General features: G+C 41.5%; 1 protein-coding gene across 1 annotated transcript; it reads left to right on the top strand.

Moving 5' to 3' along the window:
- Positions 1 to 14,192: 14,192 nt before the first annotated feature.
- Positions 14,193 to 25,405, top strand: FEM1C (fem-1 homolog C). Its single transcript, XM_054398090.1, has 2 exons — positions 14,193 to 14,736; positions 24,090 to 25,405. Exons 1-2 carry the CDS (start codon positions 14,193 to 14,195, stop codon positions 25,397 to 25,399), a joined length of 1,854 nt encoding a protein of 617 aa, XP_054254065.1. The 3' UTR covers positions 25,400 to 25,405.
- The last annotated feature ends 457 nt before the right edge of the window (positions 25,406 to 25,862 follow it).

Below are 25,862 nucleotides of genomic sequence, written 5' to 3'. Positions count from 1 at the left end.
GCCAGCACTTTTTGCCCAGTCCTTGGAAAACACCTGAATCTCTACTAGTGAAATAAAATTAATATTTAAGGACAGAAGCACACTGCAAGGAGGTAGGCAGGGCTAGAACAGTGGGAAAGCATAAAGTGACAGTTGACTCCTGCTGTCTGTGCTATACTTAGATTTGAATGGACTAATTCTGGCTTAACCTTGTGTACAAAAAAAGGAAAAGCTGAGGGTCAGACAAGACCTAGTTGTGGGATATCCTTGAAAGACTTCTCAGAACAGAAGGAATTAAGAGAGCATCAAGCTCACAGGGAAGGTGTTAAGACAGTGTCAGAAACAGATTACCTCATCCATGGTCCCATTCATGCCCATTTCTCCTCAGCCAGGAGGCTGCAGAGCAACCAGCATTTTTGGAGGAAAGAGATTAAAAGAGAAAGGGGAAGTACAGGAGATGTGAATAGTAGGTTACACAAGACAGACCCTGCACCCTGTGCATCTATCACTGCTCTTAGTGTCCAAGGCCTGGTTCTGCCCCAGATGTCCTCTGTAACCTGAGTGAGGGCACTGGAGTTTAACTTAAAGGCCAGCTTAGTTGCCTAATTTCCCTAGAGGGTGTGAGCCTTGGCTGCACTTTCATCCTACAGTTCAATCAGTTTGTCAGCTGCTGAAAGTGGCAGGGCTCTTGCCCTGTTGTCCCCTGGGGAGTTTGATCCTGTCTTCAAGCAAAATAAAAAACCCTAGCTCCTCAAACTCATTTGCATAAAGGGAGGATGCCCTTTGGCTTAAGTTGTGCAAATGGTGATTAAAGGAACAAACGGGAATGAGACAGGGAAAGGCTGGGTCTTCAGTTTTTGGCAGGTGATGCACCTGGTATGATGTCTCATTAGCTGAGACATTGGTTTTATATTACTGCTGACATCCAGTCAGTCCCTTTGCCAGATTGCAGCTGATTCTGACTGGAGCAAGAGCACAGATCACAGGGTGGATGGAGGATCTTGCACTCTGCCATCCCAATGCCAGTGCCATCAGCAGAGCACTTCCCTTTGTAGCACAGAAACCACAACAAGAGCTGCACCTTGCTGAATGGACTTTTCTGTTCATGGTGGTTTGTGTGTCTCCATGGCAATTGCTTGACTGGCTTTCAGACTGGAGACTGCTCAGCATCGAGTTCATCCACAAGTAGGACTAGAAGTACTGAACTTTAATATCAGATTTTCTCTCAGGATTTCTGCCTACCATTAGCACAAGTTAAACAATTCTGTTATTTTAAAAAAGCAAGGCATTATTTTTCATATGTACTGTCCTAGCAGTATTTTGTGTTTTTCTTTCTCTGACTTTTTGTTGTTGTTTGGGGTTTTTTTAACTAAGGCTGCAGAAAACAGACATTAATCACACCAACAATTCATTTTTGTATTTCTGTGCTATTTATAACTGGTACTACTAACTCCAGACAAACTACTCTGTGCAGAAAGCAGCTAAAGGTTAACAACTTGAGTGCAGGTCTAAGAGACTCCAAGACAGTCAATGAACTGTGTGGCCTCTCTCCTGAAATCAAACCCACACGCAGGGCTTCAGAAATTTGTAGCAGTAATGAGACTACTGGGGCTATTTTCTCTAAGTTTGGGATTCTGTGCATTGACAGTGATGCAAGTGAACCTTCTGTGGAGTAATTTTTGTGTTAAATATGGATTAATCTTTGCAGCAATGCCTTCTAGCAAATATGTCTTGGAAAACTTAAGAGTTTCCATCAATGGCTCATCATGGATAATTGCACTGTCATTGTGTCTGCTTAGAGGCACAGGATGCTGCCAAACTGAAATCCTACATTTGTTGGGCTCTGCCAGTCACACTGTTTTCCATTAACACTGTACAATAGCTTATACTGAAAAAATACTAATAGAAGAGGAATACTTGTTATCACAATGAAATTAATGTATTATGAAAGGCATGTTCTGAAATACACTGCCACTTTGTGAAATGAGCATTTCAAAGATATTTAATTTTTGTTACATTTAGAATTTTTTCCTATAAAGAAAATATTTTCTAGTATGTTTTGTTACTTCAGGATATATATTCTTGGCACATCCTTACTAAATTTTGGCACGTTCTTTAAGGAAAACATTAGACAATTATATTAGACAGAATAGTGTAGGAGACTGTCTTCAAGGCAGATGTTCTGAGCTGAGGCTGCAAAAGGAAAGCCACAGAAATGGCATCATTTGAATCACTTGTATTTCATGCACTTCAGGAAATCTAGTTGTTAAGCATATTTGAAAAGATTTAGGATGGATCTTCGTTATTCCTTTTTCCTCCTGTCCTTGATAGAACTTCTGCTGTGATGTAATAAACCAGATTTCATGAGATTTCACTATTCTTTTGTATTATCATGGAATCATAGAATCATAGAATCAGTCAGGGTTGGAAGGGACCACAAGGATCATCTAGTTCCAACCCCCCTGCCATGGGCAGGGACACATCACACTAGATCAGGCTGGCCAGAGCCTCATCCAGCCTGCCCTTAAACACCCCCAGGGATGGGGCCTCAACCACCTCCCTGGACAACCCATTCCAGGCTCTCACCATTCGGATGGTGAAGAATGTCTTCCTCACGTCCAGTCTGAATCTCCCCACTTCCAGCTTTATTCCATTCCCCCTAGTCCTGTCACTACCTGATATCCTAAAAAGTCCCTCCCCAGCTTTCTTGTAGGCCCCCTTCAGATACTGGAAAGCCACAATAAGGTCACCTTGGAGCCTTCTCTTCTCCAAACTGAACAGCCCCAACTCTTTCAGTCTGTCCTCATAGGAGAGGTGCTCCAGCCCTCTGATCATCCTGGTGGCCCTTCTCTGGACACGTTCCAGCATGTCCACATCCCTCTTGTAACAGGTGCTCCAGAACTGAACACAGTACTCAGTACACAATATTGCTGATGTGGAATGCAATTACTAAAGCAGCATTAGAAATCTTTGCCTCTTTTTTTTGTTCCCCCCTCTGGTAGAAATTAAGTTAAAACTTGATAATTTATTTTCTGAATTACTGAAGTCTGACTATTTCAGACATAAGGTCAGTCAGCTCTGAGAAAACCAAATTGTTCCTTGCTGAAGAGACAAGACACTGAGAGGGGCTTTAGTGTTTGGATCAGCACTGATGCTGTGCTTGTGGGAGGTAGCTGATGCGGCAGCTATGCCACTGCTTGCATGCAGAGTGATTTTGGACACAGTGTTTTGTGTTCTGCTTCTGTTCCCTGTTTTGCAGATGAGATGAATAACAGTTATATATCTGTCTCAAAAATTCAGGGTCAGAATCAGTTGTGAACAAACCACATACTTAATCCATGTACAAGATGTACCCTTGTGCTGTAGGAAAGCAAATTTTTTGAGCCAAAGGTCTGGTAGAATCCATAGCCCTTACAAAGCACCCTCAGTGCATCTGGTGATAGTCCCTGGGGTTGCAGAAAGTCCTGAGCAGGGCAGGGAGTTTCATCTGTCTTTTTAACTTTTCTCCCCAGTGTAAAGGCACTTCTTCTTGTGATGTTTAAAATGGTAAACACAGACAACCCATCTATAGCATACAGTCTATAAACCAGGTCAATGAAAGGATTTTACAAAGAATACTGAAGAAAAAGATAATGGGAAGTCTGAGAGAAACAAGAGGAGATGTGGCTTGTCCTGGTTATTATGCAGGTAAATGTTCCCAAACAGGGAAAGTAGTCCTTAGGCTTGGACCAAACCTCAGAAACTCAGAGGCTCCTCTTCTTGAGCTACCAAGATGCCGCATTGCTGTTGCTAGTTATTTCTGGCACCTCTATAAAACTGTTCACTCTGCCTAGTGCCAGGATATACTAGGTGTTTTGCTGGCAGGTAATATCCTACTTTGCAGCCCTCAGGCAGTATTTATGGGTTACAGTCCCCAGGTCATTTACACTTTAATGTTGTTTTCTTTCAGCAACTAACTCAGGGAAAAAAAAGCGTTGCCACAAGTGTTACTATCTGTTCCTACTGCTGCCTGAAACAACCTGTATGCTAGGTGCTCATTGTCATGCAGAAATGTGTCTTGTGACTACCAACCACCATCCATCTTATCGTTTTACCAAGATACTTAGTGTGCTGCTGTCACCTTTAACCTGCCTGGCCATTCAGCAAGGGTCTGCCTGGGAGCTGCAGACTCCAGACAAATGAAACTCCTGTTGTATTAGGCTGCATTCGCTGCTGACTGTAGCTCTGCTGTACCCCTCCCAAGCAGCTGCCTTCATGCTACATACAGAGTTCCCCAAGCACTGCAACAGAATGCAGTACTTAAAAGGGTATGCAGGGATACCCCAGCAAAAGGAAGAAATTTGTATCCTATGATAAGAAATGCATATCACCTGATGTGACCTACTCCTGCTCTCATAATCATGGATACAAGTACTGGATAAACAAGCTCAATGACCCTCCCGTGTCTTTGGTATGGTAACAGAAAATAAAATGCTAGGCAGCTTTAAGCATACTGCTGGTTGAGCAATACAACCCAAATATATGGAATTATGTCTGAAGCTGAATTGCTGCTCTCTGTGAGAAGCCAGAACACTGTTGCTATGACTATTGCATTTTCAAGGAAAATCTCTCTTGCACCTCAGAGTACTCTGCATCTAGCAACCTTTGTGTTACCTCTTCCCTCTGGAGGTCCCAAATGTCATCTTGACACCAACTGACCCCTTAACATGCTCTGTCCTAGCTCAAGTGAGTAAAAGGTCAGAGACAGAGAGAAACCTCAGAGATGCAGAGCATCACACTGGAATTGAGTGAAAGGCTTCTGGCCCTGGGAGGCAGGTAATGGGGTGCAGCAGCCCACTGCTTCAACAACAGTTTTTGAGTTAGGTGCCTTATTAATGGCTGAAAACTGGATGTGCCTGAACAGATGAGGAAAGGTGAGCGGTAAGGCTGAGGGCTGGGACAGCAAAGCATCACACTGGAAGAACACTCTATGGCACAAGTCTCAGCTCCCCCTCCCCACAGTGGGTTAGATGCTCTGATATCTCGTGGTGCTTTGCTACATTCATCTGTTAGACAAGGACAGCAATCCTTATGTCACAGAAGGCTACTTGTAGTTTATTCATGAAGTCTTCTGATAGAAAGTATCGCAGAAGGAGAAGCAGAGCTGATAGACGTCATATGCCTAATGCTCTATTTTGCTTTCTCTGCAATAGGTTGAGATTTAAGTTTTCCTTTGCTCTGCCTGAAGGCCTATAAAGACTTCTGCAAAAAGTGCCAAGAATTATTAACTGGAATAAATAATTTTCTGGGATTTTTGTCTATAAGAAGCTCAATCCCATTGCAAAATTTCTGGCACTTGTCTCAGATGTTTCCCAATCAGCTTGGCCTGTGGAAAACATGTCTTTTGGCTGCCACCTTCACCCTGCACTGCATTCATCCATTAGAGAAAGGGTGGGGTAAATGCAGCAGCTCTTCCTTCTCAGAACACCATCAGTCTCATTTGACATAACCACAAAAAGGGGAAAAGGAAAAAACAAAGCAAAACAAAACCAAAACACAAAACACACAAAAAACAAACAAACAAAAAACCCCACGTAACCAACCAAAACTGCGATAAAGAAGCTTCTTCTCAAGATTTCAATGTTGGGAATGTTTTGCCTGTGCTGTCTGGCTTGTCAGAGTTGGGGGATACCCAAGGAAAGGACAATGCCTGAGTATTCTAGGTACTAGTGGCATAAATCCCAGAGATTTATAAATGTTAAATAAGACAGTCTGTGGAGAAAAAAATAACCTCAGTGCAGTTAGCATTAAAAGCTAAGCAAACAGCTCCAATGTGCTCTGATAGAATCTTCTGAGCTGTGCTTCTGAGAAGCTCCAATAAACTGTATTTTACTAATCCAGTCTGCAGAAGAAAATGGAGTAGATGCTCTTATGCTGCAGTAGTGTAACAAGTAGCCTAGACAAGGGGAGAATTTGTTACATATATGCCAATACTCAGAAATGCAAAACCCCACTGTTAAAGACAAGTGCTGACGAGCTTGTCAGGGTTTCCTCAGGCAGGTCGAGTGTGTGGAGGGGAGGTTGTTGACAATGCCAGGGGATGACTGTGTCTAACAGCAGCTCAGCAAGGAGAAGAGCCACTTCCGAAATTACACCACTCTTTCTTGTCAGAAAGCCATGAAGCAGACAGGGAGAGACACCCCCACATAACGGAACTGAGAAACTGAGAAACAAAACAAAAAACCCCACAAAACCCAAGCATCTTCCTCCTAGTCTAGAACTAAGTCAAACTTCAAAAGTTTTCCTGTTAGTCCATGCCTTCTGTTTCCCCAGGGTCAAACAGAGGCAGATTAATAGAAGAATCTCTAGTCAATTTAAAGCAAAGTTACTCCAAGAGATCTTTTTGCTAAGAGGCCACACACTTGTCTCTGACCAGCTGCTTATGGAAATGATTAGAAGGCAGAAAATGAGAACAGAACTCTCTGAAGCACGCAAGTGTGTGACTGTGTGCATGCGTACACAGCCCCCCCTCACATGACCATAAACCACTGGGAACTGATATTCTTTGCTTCAGACAGAACTGTTTCTGGATATATATATAGCAATGTGAAAGGTCATAGCTAGTCTGAACTGCTCAGTGCTCCTGCAGACTTCCAATGATAATTACAGCTGCAAGACAACTAAAATGCAGGGACACTTATAGCACTTGGATCTGAAGCCGAGGACTGAAATACTGCCGGCATGCTCCCAGCCACTCATCAGCTTCTGAAGGAGCTGCTGTGCACAGCATGTTGCAATCCAGACTGCTGCCTAGCACTTGCACTGTTTTGTTTGCTTTCTGTGCTCAACCTGGCTTGTGCTTACAGTAAATTGAGTATTTCCCTGATTACCCTCAGGCCTCCTCCTACTGACACCTATTTGAGCTTTACCACATAGGTGTTTGGACTCCCTGGAGCCTTTTGAGTTTTCTCTCAGCCCAGAGTGCTTCCTGGCAGACAATCTCTGTAGTTTGCATCTGCAGTGGATTAGCAGAAGGGTCTGTACAAGTGCCTGGGAATTAAACATGCATATTCCCAAGTATCATGACTATCCTAGTAGGTTTCATTGTAGGTGAAATGTCTGTTCTATACGTGGAAAGCAGAGGATGTTATGTATTTTTTATTCCACCCACTGTGGAAATTTTGTGAATTCAGTATCTTAATCAACACTGCAGGGTGCATCTTTACCTTGACCTGGAAGAAAATAGTATGTATGGGATAAAAAAACAAACAAACAAACAAAAAAAAACCCAAAGAGACTGTGAGTAGCTTATTGTGGAAGTTTCATGTCATAATATACCAGAACGGGGAGAGCCTGTGGGACAGGATAGGGATCTGGTGTCACAAAAACACAACCCAAAGTTTAACAGATCAAAGGATTAGTCAAACCAACTGATTATATGCAGACACATAGTGCCTGCCTTACATATCCCTGGCAGAGGGTCACACCATGGCAGAGCACAGCTTGACCCCAGCATGGCTAGCAACATGAAGGTGACTGGCTTTACCTGATGGAATGGATAAAGTACACTGAGCTGATTTTTAATGGTAAGATAATTTTTGGTTCATTTTTTTATCTACAACTTTAGCCAACTGTTGACTTAAAACAACGGTACTGATGAATCTGAGATTATTTTGTAGGTTGCAATTGTTACTTTGGCATTGAACTCTGGCTGTTGCTTTTGTTACATTTAAATTTTGCTGTGTTAAATTTACAAGTTTTACATCTCAGGATCTCTTACACAGCCTAGGGCAGCCTCTCCCAAAATGCCAAACAATTGTTACTGAAGATACAACATGTGGTTGTGCACTGCCTGTCAGGAATGTCTTTGGGTGCATAAATTCAGATGTGCAAGTATTTTACAATGCACACTAGGGATTGCCAGATGAGGGAGAAAATTGGGCGTGACTTCTTGGAGGGAAATTCAGCTATCACAAGTTTGGTAAATATCAACCTAAAAGCTAGGTGTACAACTGCCCCTGAATTTAAAAATAGAAACGTTTGAATTTCTGAAAATTGCAGCCTCTGCCAATGTGCTTTTAATGTCTTGAATTAGCACCTGGAGCAATGAAGACAGAGGAAAGGAAATTTGCAACTTACATAGCAAACACCAGAAAAATGAGGAAAGAGGCAGGTTAATTAGACTACGTTATTTGTACATTTTAGAAATACCCACATCATGTGAAATAGCACCTATCTCCTATAGTATGTTTCTATTGCTAAGCTTTAAGTCGATCTGTAACTATTAACCTATAAATTTTGTTTTGTACAGTTACACACACATGCACATAGAAGTGCCTATAAAATTAGTATAATTAGTATAGCTTGTACAAGTTTTTTTAAAAATCATAAGCAAACATATTATAATTTTCCTATTTCCCATTTTTCATAGCACAAATAGAGAAAATTAGTGAGTCAGATATTGTTATGGATAATGGGGGTAAAACCCTGGTTCAACTGACTTCAGGGCAAACAAAATGTCATCTCTGCACTCTAAGGGCGAATTGGCAGAGGTTATTTCCTCTTGAGAAATTAGGTTCTTCCCAGGACCAGGTTTCCTGTCTTGGTCTATGTCCAGGTGTGGACTGCAGACTGTTTCTGCTGTTGGGTGTGAGTTGAGTGCTAAAGACGAAGGATAGCTCGCTGCTTGCAGAGGTGCAGCAAATCTGCCAAAACTTTTCAGTTCCTGCAGATTCACATTTCCAGTCAGCTCATAACCTCTCTTACAGTTTTAACACTAATCTGCACTAAAGTTTGTCCACTTACACCACAGCTAATAAATTCACCTCCCAGAATTTTGTTGACAGAATGATACAAGCAAGAGTTACCAATCAGACAATAAGAAACATTGGAGAGCTGGAGTTTTACACCAAAGGGTGAACATCTGGATCTCTGATATCACCTAAAGTGAGAAATCACATTTTACCACATTTAGCCTCAATACCTCATGCACACAATCTCCTCAGGCTGAGCAAGTGTCCCAGGCTTGCAGTGCTTGCTATCCTGAGGGACAGAAGGATGTTGTGCAATGCAGTATTCACAGATGCTGCTCAGGCATAGTGTGGAGGTGCTGCCAGTGCCCTTGCTTCAGTCCTGGGATGCAGGCTTTCATCCCCTGGCCAGATTACCTGTGCAGGGGTCTCCAACTGCTGTGGAGGTTGCCACTCCACCCGGGCATAGATGTTTCCAGGGTGAGTCTATCAGTCCTTTTGAAGATCTTCTGCTTCATATAAAAATGCTTAAATATTCATGGGTAAGAGCGAGTGCCAGTGACTGCATGTTGCATCACTGCAAGCATCTGAGCCATCACTGAGGCTGCCAGACGTGTCAGCAAACATCAGCAGCCAGGAACATGCTTTGCTAAGGTCAGTTTAGCAGCAGATGATAGGAGTTTTCCATCACTACCCCTTGTGGAGTTCAGGTCTCCTCAAGGAAAATCTAGGATTCAGACTGTCCTTCAATATGTATTTCAGTTTACTGAATAATTTGGCCTCAGCTTACATGCTGGCATTTGTTCACAAATTCCTGAAGTTCCTGCTCAGTTTGCATCTGTTCCTGCTCCCCTTCCTAGGAGCCTTACTGATATTATACCCTATACTGCCTTCCTGACCTAACTCACAACCAGCTCTCTGTAGGGAACTGGGTGCCACTTTAGGTAAGGAATGTGTTATGTGCACTATGCAGAGCAGCTAGAGAGCATATCCCCCTTGCAAAATACAACATGGAACTTTCTGAGTTAGCTCAGGGCCAGTCAGTGGTGGGGACACTGCCTGCTTAATGGTGAAAAGTGGGCTAAGAAAATCAGGAAAATCATCATGTTAATGCAGATATATTGCTTTTAGTGCCAAAGATAAAAAAAAAAAATAGATGTGGTTGAGGTTTCTCCCCACGTTATTGCTGTGCATAGCCTTCCTTGAGGAGAAAAAAAGCTCTACACCATTCGTTTTCATCCTTTGGGACACAGGGATAAAGAACTGAAGGATTGAAACTAAAAAATATAGCCCTTTATAACTGGATCTCTTGCTGAAAACAGAATTTTGTTTCCAAAATATTATCAATGGCAGTCCTGATTCACACCAAGCACTCCATCAAGCATTATCTGGTGACCTGGTTTCTCCTTATGATTTGTACACAATTATTTGTACACAAAATGAACATCTCTTCTTCAAACTGGAACTAGAGCTATAGATGCAACTGTAAAATACTAGTCTATGAGACAAAGTATTAGAGAGGCATGGCCCAGGTACCAAGGGAAGGACTGCTCTACACCAAACTACTGGTGATGGTAAGGTAGGTAGCACATCAGACTCTCATGAGTGTGACAAATCCCTTCTGCTGTCTCCTGTGAATAGCCGTGAAAGCAAGAACACCCTGAGGTGACAACTATGTCACCACAACACATTATTATTCTACCTAACACCATTCTTCATTCACAGCTTTCAGAGTCAGAGAGTATATTTTGGGGAACGCAAGTGCACAACTGACCAAGCATCAAGGCTAACTGGTCTTTTCAATGGCATGGACTGTGTTTGGGGCACCACTGAAAATCCCTCCTTCCCATGGGCATGGTGCTGTTTTTCCTACATTCAGCATGGGGCCACAGAGAAGAGGAGGTAAGCCAGATGAAATTGGTCCTGGTTGTGTGTCCCCACACCAGACCAACTAGCCTAGAAATTATTGAAGTTGAAACCTTAAAGAATGAATTGGTATCTCTTGTTTTTCACAATTCTTCAGGTGCACTGTGTTAAAATAGTTGCATTTTACCTCTGAGAAGTACAGCTTAGGTTCATTCCAGGAGTCAGAAAATAACTGCAGCAGGAAAGCACTGGTTGGGCCTCTAACCATGGCTCTCAGTGCCCCTTCAGAGCCAGGCATTGTCAAGCCAGTGATGCCTCTGATGGGCAACTGTGGTCAGTTGAAATTATCCCCCCAACTAATTTTGGAGAAAATACCCCCAAAATAAAATTGCCAGAGTAGCTCAGGTGGAAGAAAATTAAACTGTATTTAGAAGAAAAACTAGTATCTAGAATTATGAAATGCCATGAATATGTACAAAATATAGAATATTTGCATGTATTTACAATTTATAAACAACACAAGAACCCCCCTGGACAAAACTAGGGGATTATCAACAGCTTCCCCCTCTCTCCCTCCTTCTCCCCTGCACAAGGGACAAGAGAAAGAGGAGAAAAGGCAGAGAGTAGCTTGTTAGTACTTAGCCATAACAAGAACACAGCCAAGGCTGGCAACAGCCAAGCAAAAGCACCAGCTAGTATCACTAGAGCAAAGAATCTGAAAAGAAAGTTAGTTTACACAACTAATTTTATGTTAGTTGTCAGACCAATGGGATTATTTAGACATTATCATTATTTTTCCTTTGCATCCAATGGTAATTTATTTACATGCTATTGCTTTCACTCAAGATCTGTGGAAAATTTGCCTAGGCATCAGCCTAAAACTGGCACAGCAACATGTGGAAAGATTGAAACACCTGCATCAGTGGACAGTCCCATTGTCAGCCATCCATAAATTCACTCATATACTGAGAATTGCCTTGATAAAATATGAATATGATTACATAATTGTTGAAGATGTGTGTATACTGGGGTATGAAATGATGGCAGCAGGACACTTGGAGAGGTATAGGTCCTATGAAATTTTCTTTAATAATGTGTTTCTCTGCTTAAATCATAGAGGTTGAGATATAGTGGCTCTAAGACAGATCTACCATTTGCCATAGGAGACAGAGATTTTTATTTAAAGAAGCCTGATAGTCCAACAGACTGCACTTAAACTCCCTGTTGGCAAGCCCCAGGGCTTCATGCCAGGGTTCATCTTCTGACACAGTCCAGGTGTGAGGTCTCTGCAAAAGCCATTCCCATTCCCCTCTGGTCTGTCCAGTTTTCCTCTTGTAGACCCTCTTCCAGGATCTTGGCCTAATTCAGAGCCAAAAGGGAGTTGGGACATGCCTGTGTAAAAGTACTGCTCCACCTGTTACTTTACAAGAGACCAGAAGCACTGTAATTGACAGTGCTTGACCCCACTGTATATCACCCACCCAGAAAATTCCAGGGACTGAAAGGAAAAGGTCTGTCAGGTCATCATCTCCATGTTCTCTCCAGCACAGAACTGTTCCCTACATACCTTACTTAACACAATTTACACTGCCCTGTTGCAAATGACCCTGTAAGTGAGGGCATACAACTTCTAAATTGTCTTGACAGAGCCTCCGTACTGGAAAATTATTTTTTATGCTAAGCCTGTGCTTTCTCCCCTTCATTTTCTTCCCAATTGCTGTTGATTGAAGCAAAAAAATGACTAAAGCTTCAAATAATTCCTCCATTACACACACCTCTTTGGAAAGTTCTCTGTTTTTCTTACTCCCTACTTCTAATTTAGCATTGACATACAGTTAAATGTTTTAATCTCTCTGCATAAATTAATACCACCAACTCCTTAATTGCTCTTCTCTAAATCTCCATCATTTTGTTTTCATCTTTCTGTTTCCGAGACACGCAGACAAACCAATCAGCAGTCTATATACCTCGCTGGGACAGGGTGCAAAGGGCAACCCAGGCTGTGATCTTTTGTTTCGGAAATCAAACTGCTTGTTGCAGTTGTTAGCGGGGAAAGGCTCGGGAGCGGGGGAAAAGGGGGAGAGAGGGGAGTGAGGCACTGCAAATTGAAGTCTGAATTACTGCCCATTAACGCCCAAGTTAATTTCTAATGCTTCTAGAACTTAGCTTTAACGTATGGTGTTCCTCCTTCCTGAGGCTTGCAGATCATGCATCTGGTCGTAAAGTTATATTCCCTTGCTTGGGCGCATCTCTTTTAGGATCTTTCTCCCTTTTTATTATTATAGGAACAGAACAACTGTTATGTGTTAAGCCCACAGCAAGCCACATGCAACGTCAGAAAAAGCCAGTTTTACGACCAACAGCGACGCTGTCCAGAGATACAGCATCCTCTGCGCTGCAGAAATCGGATATTCCTCCCAAAATTTATTAATGAATGCGGCTTACACATGGTTTCTTTTGCCACGTGGGCCTTTGCTGCCCGCCATGCGAGGGTCGAGGCGGAGAGTGAGTGATCCTCGTGTGCGTGGGGTCTATCACAGCCGTCCCAAACCTCACGACAAATCCCGACGCCCCCTCCCCGCTACCCGCCCGTGCAATAGCAGGGTGAGACCGAGAAGTGCTGTCGCCCGCCCCCTAGCGGCCAGCTGCCGCACTGTCCTCCGTCATTGAGCGGCGGCGTAATCCCTCCCGCAGCCCCGCTGCAAGTTGCTGGCGGGCGCTCCGCCCCGCGCGCAGGGCAGATTTAGATAGTGCGGGCCTGCTATCATGGCGGTGATGGTCTTTCTGCAGGAAGCAGTGATGGTGAGTGCTTGCTGGCGAGGCCGGCTGCGGCACAGCGCTGCGGAAAGGTAACTTGCAGCCCGATGACCCTTTCTGGCCGACTCCGGGCAGACGGGGAGGCCAGGGCGGGCCGTGAGGGAGCCGGGAGCGGGTTTAGGGCCCTGAAGGGAGGGAGGGTGAGGAAAGGAGCTCGCCCTGAGGAGGAGCGGCGGGCCTCAGGGCGCGATGAGGATGGCCGTGAGGGGAAGGCGGGCTCAGGCTCTCTTTGGCCCGAGTGTGGGCCAAAGCCCGGAGGCCGGAGCGTGCCTCGTCTCCTTCGCATGGCTTTCTCCCCATGGGATGCGTGTTTGTGGGGCTCTTTAGGGGAGCGGAGGGGTCTCTCCTTAGGCTGCGTCTCAGAACAAGTCGAGGGTACGGCTTTTAACGCTGCAAAGGGGAAGAAGGTTTTTCAGCGGCTGCTGCGGATAGCGCGCTGTTACGATCAGCTGTCTCCCTCTCAGTGGTTTTCCTCAGAGCCACCACGGAAACTCGGGGGGATCCCAAGAAAGACCGCTGGACATCGGTGCACCTCAGCACTTTGTTTTTTTCGGTATAGCTATAGACAAATACAATTGCGGTTACCTGTAGGAGGGGAAAACATGCAGAATTCTTTCTCTTGCAGATTTGTAACAAGCACAGCCTGTGTGCCTGGTCAGCACCCTGTTCAGAATCTTCGTGTTACCCCAACTGATCTGAGAAGAAGCTGGGGACACTGTTTGGGCTGTGTGCTTCTAGTAAGCTTTTAACTCCGAAAAAGGCAGGTGTGTATCCTTCAAAAAGCAGAGAGGTACAGACTAAATGGATCTAAAGACAGCAGTGTTCAACGCAGCTCGTGATGGCAAGCTGCGGCTCCTTTCCAAGTTACTTGCAAGAAAAACAAGAGAAGAGGTAGTCCAGCTGTTGTCAGAGAAAACCAATGGTGCCACACCACTTCTGATGGCAGCCCGTTATGGTCACCTTGACATGGTAGAGTACTTGCTGGAGCATTGCTCAGCATCGATAGAAGTTGGTGGTTCAGTAAACTTTGATGGTGAGACCATTGAGGGGGCTCCACCGTTATGGGCAGCGTCAGCAGCGGGTCACTTGAAGGTGGTCCAGTGTCTGTTAGATCACGGTGCATCTGTCAACAATACAACTCTGACAAATTCAACGCCACTGCGAGCTGCCTGTTTTGATGGTCACCTCGAAATAGTAAAATATCTTGTGGAGCACAAAGCAGACTTGGAAGTATCAAACCGTCATGGGCATACGTGCTTGATGATCTCATGTTACAAAGGCCACAAAGAAATTGCTCAGTATTTACTCGAAAAAGGAGCTGATGTTAACAGAAAAAGTGTTAAAGGTAAGTTATTTTTTTCACTTCTCTGGGAACTCCAAAAATATTTGTCTAGTCTACTGAAGCAAATGACTTAAAAGATAAAGTGTATTTAGTTATTTTTTTATTGTTTAACTTTCCAATGTACACATGGGTTGTATAATTTAATTCTAAATAGCTACATTTTAGTCTTCAACTTCTAATTCTTGAAAAGACTTCACCATATGAAATGTCACATCTATGCATGTGCGAAAAGCTAATAAACCTGCTGAGAGCTTCTCTTTGTAGCAGGTTGGTGTAGCAAAACACTCAGATTGTATGAGTGTATAAATACATATGGGTGTATGCTCTTGTTTTTCATAATATTTTTCAACAAACCGAATGTGCTGACCTGTGCCGGTAAGATTAGTACATGGAAAGGTGCACAAAGAAGAAAAATTATTGTCTATATTGGAAATGAATGACCGTTTTGCTCCTCGCCTTCTCCCTCCAAATTCTTGAATAATTTTGGACTTTTTTCAGTGTTAGTAAATAAAAACATGTATTAGGATTAAAGAAATTAGGTTGTAGGTGACTGTGATCCCAACAGGGTTTACAGTAGTGTACAAATCTCAGCAGATGTCTCTTTACCCTGGTGTTATCAAAGTGAAGATTTTTGTTATTTTTGCTGTGATCGTAATTACATGGACCTCTTGGTTTAACCACTTTGATTTTTTATTATGTATCAAGGTTGTATGTGGGTGTGATATTTGCCTGAAAAGCATACCGATTATTGCAGGATATGGTTGGGTTTTTTGTAGCTCACTGAGACAGGTGTTGTATTTCAGCAGCTTATTTTTTTTATAAATAATTACATTAAAAATACTATATATACTTATATATCCAAAATATTAACTATATAAAAATTATTCTACTAATAAATATTTTTTGGTGTAATACTTCTGTTGCCTAGTTGGCTAATTACCTTTGTAATAGTATATTACAGTTATTTCTCTAGCTTACTGGTGCCAAATACAGAGAATAATCTCTGAAAATGCTGTTCAGTTAAATATACCTTTTTTGTAGCAAATCATGCAGATACGTGGGTTTAATACAAAGAAAGCTAAACTATGGATTTGTCATAGAAGTGGGCAGAACAAAATAAATCTTTATAAAGATTTATGGTTGCTTATGAATCATCGTGGACTTGTGATAGTATAAAAATATCATTCTTCTAGACAGGGTTCTTGGAATAACGAGCTAAATATAATGTCTCTATTGTCTTCTAATTTTACTCACCCTGTATATGATATGTATGAGCATAGCAGCTCTGGTTAATATTTGGTGGAACAGAAAAAAAGTGTATTTCTCCTGCTCTGTTACCCCCTCATTTTGTGTTTATGGAGTAGGATTTACAGGTTCTTACTATCACTTTACTAGTGCACATACTCCTGAGGATTTTCTTGCTGCTCTCAGTTTCTTTATTATTTTAATTCCTTCTTCCCTCTGCTTCCTTTACTTTGACTTGCAGCAAGGCACATAACTGATCCTTATTTAAATTCAGTTTTAAGTAAGTTAGATCACATATGTTTTAGCACATGAAAATTAATTTTAGACTTTGAACTACCATGTATATAAATGCCTATATGTAGTAGGTATCTATTGGTCAACTAGACAGACTATTTTTTCGTGTATTGAAATCACCTCTGATACGACATGAGCATACTTTTGACATCATAAAACAATCTAGTCACTGAAGTTATTTAATAAGCATCAGTGAGGTAAAGAAATAGAGAAAGTACTATAAACTCGGAGTCAGCTGTGGAAAGGCAGAAGAACTGATCAAAACTGGTAGCCTGAAGTATTGCAACAGTGTGGACATTGCAGTGGTCGAGGCTTGACAACTAACCTTCTCAACTCTGTTTTGCAAGAGTGCCTAGTAGCCATTATTCATTGTCATGTTCTACCTGAAACCCTCAGTGTGTTGTTTTCAGTTTTTACTTCTTCCTGCTGTGTACTAAGCAGTTGACAGCATGTCTGAGCTTGTAGCTGGGAGATAGAAAGAACCTGAGTGCTCTGCTTGCAAGCAGTAAAAGTTGTTGCAGCCCTTGTATGTGAATTCCTTTTTTAGACAGGCCATGTCCTGGGCTATGTGAAGAGAGGACTACTGTTCTGTGGAAAATGTAAAAGCTTTTGCTACTGTAAATTTTGCTGCATTTAAAATTACAATGCTCCTTATAAGAACAAAGCTGTGTAATTTGAATGGACATCCTATTGTGAGAGATTACTATAAATTCTTTTCCAGATAATATTCTTAAAAACATGAATGTGGAGGTCAGCATTACCTATTCCTCATGTTTTTCCACTAACTTTTCATATTGCAGGGTAGAACTTGAATCACATTTTAAACCCCAGGAAAATCTGCAACTGGGAAAGAAACTAAAATGTTTTGAAATGTTGACAGTTCTAGGGGAAAAAATACAGATACTTTGAGATGACAAAGTAGGTAAGTTCACAGCCATCTGAAAGTCTGGATGACAGCTGAGGCAGAGTGTCAAAGAGCAGGTGAAAATATATTGCGAAATCCTATGCCTAAAATACAAGCAGAATCCTGCAACTGTGTTTTGGACTACAGAAATTCAGAATGCAGAGGTTCTTGAAAAATAGTTGTGAAAGTGCAAGAGTACAGCTGGGAAATTACTAAGGTATTCATAAAGATTTCACAATCTGAGTCAGGTAGGATGCTACACCTAGGTAAAGTGTAGGTCTGGCACTGTCTTGTAGAAGGTGGTGATGGTGAAGGAGGTAACAAGACGTTTAGGGTGGATAAGTGCTATACTGTGAAAGATGACCAGATGAACAAGTCTTTAGTTGTCTGTCTTTCTGCTGTTTTGCAGATCTGAACTTCCACATTTTCCCCAAACTTTTCTGAAGTACATAGAAAACAGAATATAAACAAGATTTATTAAAAAATGGTTTAGGTTACATGAGCAGTGTTAGTTGCGGGGGGGGGGGGAACCTGGCAACTGGGGTAAGAAGGTTGTTGCTTTTTTCTCACAGAATTGTGGAAAACAGATTTCATTATTTAAAAAAAATTGTTTAGAAAAGCTAAAATCAGCCAAAGTGATGCTAAGAGTTAATTCACCACTGTCATCCTAATTCAGAAGCATCTTTTGTGTATTACTCCTGGTTTAAGAAGCTGCAGATTAAAAATAACAAACCTTAATAAGCTTCACTAGTATATAATAATACCTCAAATGGCAAGTTGTGGATGGTGGTGGTGTTGTTGCTTGGTGGTTTTGTTTTTTTTTTTTTTTCCCCCAAATCCCCCACTCTTAAGTATCTTAAAGCTTTTATGCTGTTCTTGGAAGAACAGTGTGGATAATGCTAGAGCATTGGAACTTGATTTTTTCTTTTTCAGGGGGAGGTAGAACCGTAGAAGTAAACTTTAAATAAATTACAGCCCTACCTTTGTACTGGATGAGGAGGATGATATGTGTGTCAGCTACATGCACTTTTCTGTTCTGCCGCATTGCCATGTCTGCCAGTGATCAGATGAATAAGAGTGGTACTCTCTTACAGTGTTCAGAATAGCCATGTGCTGGTAGCTAGGATGGTCTGAATGTAATAGCCCAGGGAATAAGAACTCTTCCAAAATATCTACTTGAAAGGCAGACTTTTTTTTTTTTACACAACTTAGAAATCTTTCCATTGCTCAGCTGCTCAGTATGTGGTCTCTTTCTGTTTAAAGTGGTATTTGTGATTTTTACTAATGTTTTTCTCTGACTGTGTCCTTCTGTAGTTAGTAGACTCATGGGCTAGCCAAAAGACTATTTTTTTTTTTTTTCTTCTCCTGAGTACTAGGAAATTTTGTAAGACCTGCTTCACAAGACATTCCTTTAGGTATCTCTTGAGATCTTCACAGGAATGTTTGGTTGCAAACTCTGCCCACTTGTCGTTTCTGATCCCCCATGCTACTGTATCAGTTGGAGAGACTCATACATTTTGAAAATGTGGACTAAAGCTGTTATTCAAAACCTTGTTGTTCTTAAATTCCATAAGCACAGTATTTGATTAGAATAGGCTTGTAAAATAATATAGAGGATAAGCCTTATTAGCTTTGCTTCCCCATTTTGGAAAGTATAGATACGCACAGACCTGTCTCTGTGGGTATTGTATGAAGGTTATATATATTATATACATATATCAAGGGCTAGTTTCAGTATTGTCATTTATATGGCATACTGCTGGTAAACATTTTTTCCCCTTAGCCGCAAGTTACTCAGAGGGCAGACCCAGAAATAGGGACATTAGAGAGATTCACAGTCTTGGCACTCTGATCAGGGTGCGTTTTGTATGTATTTTGTGTGACTCTCTGTGAAAACACCTTCCGTAGGAATGTCTGTAAACAAAATCAGGGAGATATGATTTAAATGAATAAATTCTTGAAAGTCAACTGAAAAGGAGTTTACATTGAAATTAAATTATTAACAGCATGCTTTATATTGGTAGTCTTGGTAACAAAAGTTCTCATGAGGTACTTCAGTGGGCAAGACAGCAATTATTTCATTACAGCAAATGGAAGCTAGATTAAAAGAACTTGTTGACATTAGCAGCACTTTGCAATTTTTTCTCTTGAAGAAGAAACATATCTTTAGCATACTAAACATAGTGGATAAAATTTTTCGTACACATTGTCAATTTTTGCCTGTATGTAGTAATACATTTATATTAAGTCTCTTGGAAGACTTTATTACTTCAAGTCCTCTTTTAGAAAAAATAAGTCAATGTTACAAGAACAGCTTCACTTTTTATAAAGTGATTCATTTTGTCTGTAATGCTGTAAAAATAGGTACATATACTGGTCAGTCATTTCAATTCTTGTAACTTCTCTTATATTTAAAGATCTTCGATAATATATCAGATTGCTACTAAATTTTGATGCAAGTTTCACTACTTAGGAATATGCTCAAGCATTTTGTAGTTCTAGGAAGTGAATATACTTGACTGGTTGCAAATCAAGTCAAATAAATTTTTGTCTCATTGCTTCATTTTCTTTCATTCTCATGTCACAAGCTACCAGTCTTCTTTTGGAATTATTTGCTTCTGACATAGAAAGGCATGGCCTCATTATAAATTTGAATTCCCACCCTCTACTCTAAGATTTTGTAATACTGGACAGTTAGATAATTAATTCTGTGACATGAGAAGTGTTCCTGCAATGTTCATCTTGACGTGTAGGTGTCTGCAACAAAAGAGTAAAACATGAAGCTATGGTGCCAACTGGCCATACCTTTGTCATTCATTGATTTTTTTGCATGATTTTGGAGGGGTGGAGGTGGAGTTATTCTGTTTCTTTGTTGCTGTTTTTAATTAGAGTAAGTCATTAGGTAATGTTGAATAGTAAAGTATTAAACAAATAGAATTTTTTTGTAAGCAGTATTAGCAATACAAGATAGTGGCACTCACTTTCTAGCAGAGAAGCACAGTGATTTCCAAAACATTTGCAGTCCAATTTTGTTTCTCTGATGGGTATTTCATGTTGTAATACTATCCATTTTCTATATGTGATTAAGTTCCTGCAGATAATTTTGGAGTTGAAAATGGATAAAGAAAATTTAATGAGACCTATTTTGAAATAATAATTTACATCTTTATAAAAATACTTTGGTTTGATCTTCCTATGTGTCCCATGGAAAACTTCTTCTCAAAGATAATTAGCTTAAAATTTCTTTTACTTATTTTCAGCTTTTTAAATACAGGAGTAGATACTATGTTGATTTTTAGTTTGGATTAACTGCTGAATTGTGTTAGGCTTCTGTTTACTCCTGTCACTGTAGACAATATAGTGTTGTGGTTTTTTTTTTTTAGTGGACTAGTAGATTAATTCATAGAATAATGGCTGATTTGCCATACTTACTTGACAAACAAACAAAAAAACCAACAAAGCAAACCAAAACCAGTTGTTCTGATTTGTATAAATGCCTGATAGCCTTGGCATTTAATCAGATTGGTATTTAAAGTTTTGACTTGTCACCTAAGCCTTTTGTGTCAGAACTGCTTTATAAAATGCTAAGGGTTTTGAAGTATTGTGTCGGTGTGAGCTGAAACTCCCCCCCCACCAACAATAACCAGGCTAGCCCAGTCTGGAAGCAAATGAAAAGCTGTATTTACAAGCAGAGTCTAAAATCTACAGTGAAATGCAATGAATATGTACAAATATACAAAATTCACAACATTCACAAATATATACAATCAACAGAAAAAGCACAATCGATCTCCCTTTGCTTCCCCCCAAGGGGACCCTCCCAAAGGGGCCTCCCTCTCCCAGGAGCTTCCCCCCCAGACCCCCTGGACAGAGAAGCAGAGTTAGTTAAGCAGAAAGTTGTTAACTTAGCTGCCAAGGTCAGTACGTGTTATCTTCAGCCAGAAGAGAAGAAGAAACAGCAGCCAGACAGCCCAGCAACAGCTCAGGTCTGATAGACAACTTCAATTTTCCTCCATCAATTTCTACAGTTGCTATTCCAAAAGCCCATTTGTAACCCTTAGGGTCTTTAAAACACCCTTCTCTCAGAAAGTCAATTCCCAAAATACAAGGTGCATTAGGACCTGTTACAATAGTATGTTTCTTCCACTGCTTCCCAGTTAAACTTATATCAACCTCTATCTTAAACAACTCTTGAGATCCACCAGTGACTCCCTGAATAGTTATAGATTCTCCCCCTTGATAATTTGATGGTATTATGGTGCACTGAGCTCCTGTGTCAACCAAGGCCCTGTACTTCTGAAATTTTGAAGTGCCAGGCCACTGGATGTACACATCCCAATAGATTCTGTTATCTCCATTATCCCTTACCTCCCCCTGGCGGAAGGCAGGGCACCCCTAATGGTGGGGATTACCTCCACATGTACAGCTGGCACAACGTCCAGCACCAGAATTAGGATCACTGTTGGAGCTATCAGAGTTGTTCTGGGAAACTGAGGAAGCGACAGCTACCCTCCTGGTATTGCTACCTCGGGATCTGCCACTCTGCAGCTCCCGTAACCTCTTGAAAAGATCAGAAGTTGGTTGACCATCCCATCTGTTCATGTTCTCACCAAACTGATCACGCAGAGTTATCCAGATACTGCCACGTGATTGCCTCTGCTGTCTGTTTTGGTTTGACCTATTCTGGAATGGCCTCCTTGGAGCACGTCTGTTCCTAACAGCTGAAGCTTGTATCCATCTGGAGGAAGAGGAATCAGAATCATCCCCCTTCATCAAGTTGGATATGGAGGTTTTAAGTTCCTCCTTCAGCTCTTTCATGCAATTCTTTATCTCTCCAGACAGAGTTTCAATGGCTGAAACCAAAGAAGTACGTGCAAGACTATCCTCCAACTGCCTCATTTGGTCAGTGAAATGGCCAACAGTAGGAGGTGCTCCACCATAATTTCTTGCCACAATCCTGCTTGCCAGAATAGTAGCATAATTAGGAGGAGCAAGCTTAATGAGCTTTTTGGCAAGGCCTGTTCCAACAGGAATTTCATCAGGATTCAGAGTCTTATGATCTCCATACATTACTTCTCTCACAGCAAACTCTCTCAGACGCTTGATTCCCTCAGCTATTGTGGTCCAAGGCTTAGGGTTCCATGGTAAATCATCTATGCTGGGGTACCTCAGCGAGACTGCCAGTAGGAGGCATGCCCACAGAGAAACTTTACCAATGCACTTGCCTAGATGCCTGTCTATGCCTGTATCCTTTGAGAGCATCCCCAACTGAGAGGCCGACTTGTCACCTACCACCAATGCTGGGGCTCCCATATCAAAACACCTGGCTAGCCAAGACAGGACTGGCTCATTATCTCCTCTGATGTAATCCTTTCTCACATGTCTAATTTCCTGTCTGGGTGCATTAGCTGACTGTATGTCATCCTCATCATCATCATCATCATCCTGAGGTCGCTGTCCCCATAATCCTATTTTAATCCTCCGTTGAATTTCTTTGAGTTCAGAGGCACTACCAGCAGTTGCTAATCTACTAGGGTTTACATACTGACCTACATCTCCATCATCCATGTGGGGTCTCAAGAGGTCTACCAGAGTTTTAAGGCTAACCCTCTCTTCCTCATCAGAAGGATCTTTCTTAACAGAGGGACCCTGAGTAGAAGGACCCTCATCTCCATCTGCACCATCTCCTGCAGCATCTGCATCTCCTCCTGCAGCTCCTTTACGCTTTCTGGTTACAGTGGCCACCAAATTTACTGGCTTGGTTTTCACATTCACAGCAGAGTTGGAAGAGCAAGTAGCCTTATGTCTTTCTTGACACAGTGCTATCAGTAGCCATATGATTATTCCAAGAAGCAACAAATTTAAGATTAAGGCTAGTACAAGATATCTAGGGTACCACTGGTTACAAAGACCCTCTGTAGTTGTAAGAGGAGTAACAAACTCATATGTGTCTGCTAGCAGATCCATAGTTGAGTTACCATAGCTTCTTAGCCCAATAAGACCATAACAGAATTCACCAACATTCAGTAACTTGTTCTTAACCCAAAGAAACGACTTATATGCCACATATCTCACAATCTTGTCTATCATGCAGGAAACAGCCCATCTGTAGACAATCACACTGATAACAGAGGAAATAAAATTACTCAAAATCCAAAACAGCTTCATTTTGCTTCCTAATCTGAGCAGAAATAAATCACAAGCAATCGAGCCCCGAGTTGGAGCGCCAAAAATAAAAAGTGTGTCGGTGTGAGCTGAAATTCCCCCCCCACCAACAATAACCAGGCTAGCCCAGTCTGGAAGCAAATGAAAAGCTGTATTTACAAGCAGAGTCTAAAATCTACAATGAAATGCAATGAATATGTACAAATATACAAAATTCACAACATTCACAAATATATACAATCAACAGAAAAAGCACAACCGATCTCCCTTTGCTTCCCCCCAAGGGGACCCTCCCAAAGGGGCCTCCCTCTCCCAGGAGCTTCCCCCCCAGACCCCCTGGACAGAGAAGCAGAGTTAGTTAAGCAGAAAGTTGTTAACTTAGCTGCCAAGGTCAGTACGTGTTATCTTCAGCCAGAAGAGAAGAAGAAACAGCAGCCAGACAGCCCAGCAACTGCCCCCACTGCCGAACGCAGAATGTGCAGAGTGCCTACTTTGTTTTGGGTAATAGTTCTTAAACATTTCTATCTATCCAATGGAAGTGTTTAGAACAATCGTTATTTTGCTTTCTTACACCCAATAGTGACTTATTTACATTCTTTCACTTTCTCTGTTTTGAACTTTGCAAGGAAAAATTAAAAAAGACAGTTTCAAACCATCACAAGTATTCATTTTTTTTAACTATTAGCATGGTGTGGTGTTTGGACTATAACGTGATGCAATTTGTATAATTGTGTTTCTTCTCATGCAGGAAACACCGCCTTACATGACTGCGCAGAATCTGGAAGTCTGGACATCATGAAGATGCTTCTCAAGTATTCTGCTAAAATGGAAAAGGACAGTTATGGAATGACTCCCCTTCTGTCAGCTAGTGTGACAGGCCACACAAATATCGTGGACTTTCTGACCCAGCATGTACAGACCAGTAAAGCTGAGCGCATAAATGCTCTGGAACTTCTAGGAGCAACATTTGTGGACAAAAAGAGAGATCTGCTTGGAGCTTTGAAATATTGGAAACATGCTATGGAAATGAGATACAGTGATAGGACTAATATCCTGAGCAAACCTGTGCCACAAACACTAATTATGGCGTATGATTATGCTAAAGAGGTCAACAGCTCAGAAGATCTAGAAAATCTTATTGCAGACCCTGATGAGATGAGAATGCAGGCACTGTTAATTAGAGAGCGCATTCTTGGCCCTTCTCACCCAGATACGTCATACTATATTAGATACAGAGGTGCTGTCTATGCAGACTCTGGAAACTTCGAGCGTTGTATCAACCTATGGAAATATGCTTTGGACATGCAGCAGAGCAGTCTTGATCCACTGAGTCCTATGACAGCCAGCAGTTTACTATCGTTTGCTGAACTTTTCTCTTTCATGTTGCAAGATAGGGCAAAAGGCCTGCTAGGCACTACTGTCGTATTTGATGATCTCATGGGTATACTGTGCAAAAGTCTGCTTGAAATAGAACGAGCTATGAAACAAACTCAGTGTCCTCCTGATCCATTACAGCTGAACAAAGCCATTTCTATCATGTTACATTTAATTTGTTTGTTGGAGAAAGTACCTTGCAGCTCAGAACAGGAGCATTTTAAGAAACAGACTATTTACAAGTTTCTTAAACTTCAACCTAGAGGGCAGAATAATTTCAGTCCACTTCACCTGGCTGTTGACAACAATACAACATGTGTGGGCCGCTACCCTGTTTGTGAATTCCCTTCTCTACAAGTTACTGCTATCCTGGTGGAATGTGGTGCTGATGTAAATGTCAGAGACTCTGATAATAACAGTCCATTACACATTGCTGCACTGAACAACCATCCAGACATCATGAACCTTCTTATCAAATCAGGTTCCCACTTTGATGCCACAAACTCTCATAAACAGACTGCTAGTGATTTGCTGGATGAGAAGGAAATAGCAAAAAACTTAATCCAGCCCGTAAATCATACTACATTGCAGTGTCTTGCTGCTCGTGTAATAGTGAATCATAACATATACTTTGCAGGGCACATCCCTGAGAAGCTGGAGAATTTTGTTTTGCTCCATAGATGATGGTGTGGAATTCCAGAGTACTGCTTTTGAAGCATGACTTGATGATGGCATTTTCCCTGAGCACTGTTGTGATACACCAGCGTTCCCTTAGCTTGTTCCATCTTGCTGTTATTGGCTAAAGTGTTGTTAGCATCAGATCTGCAGTATTTAATATGAATATGCCATATAATATATTTTGTGGATTGTTTAGAAATGTAATGCCATATTAAGACTCTCAAACTCGTCTGCCAAAGGCTTGTCTGTTTTGGTCTTATTTGCTTGCTGGCTGTTTGGGACTGAGTTGAGTATTTTCCACAGATGTCTTTTTACTATAACTCTTAGGTGGATTTTATACAGTTGTAAGGCCATCTCTTTTTTTTTGGTTCTCTTTGAGCATTTTTACTCTATTCTTTTTCTATGAACTCATTGCTAAATTGTACGAGCTGTATGGACTTGTTAACATTTGCAATTACCATAAGTGCTT

Source organism: Indicator indicator, chromosome Z (genome assembly GCF_027791375.1).
Source record: "Indicator indicator isolate 239-I01 chromosome Z, UM_Iind_1.1, whole genome shotgun sequence".
Taxonomy (NCBI): Eukaryota; Metazoa; Chordata; class Aves; order Piciformes; family Indicatoridae; genus Indicator; species Indicator indicator.
This window is presented reverse-complemented; position numbering and strand designations above follow the sequence as displayed.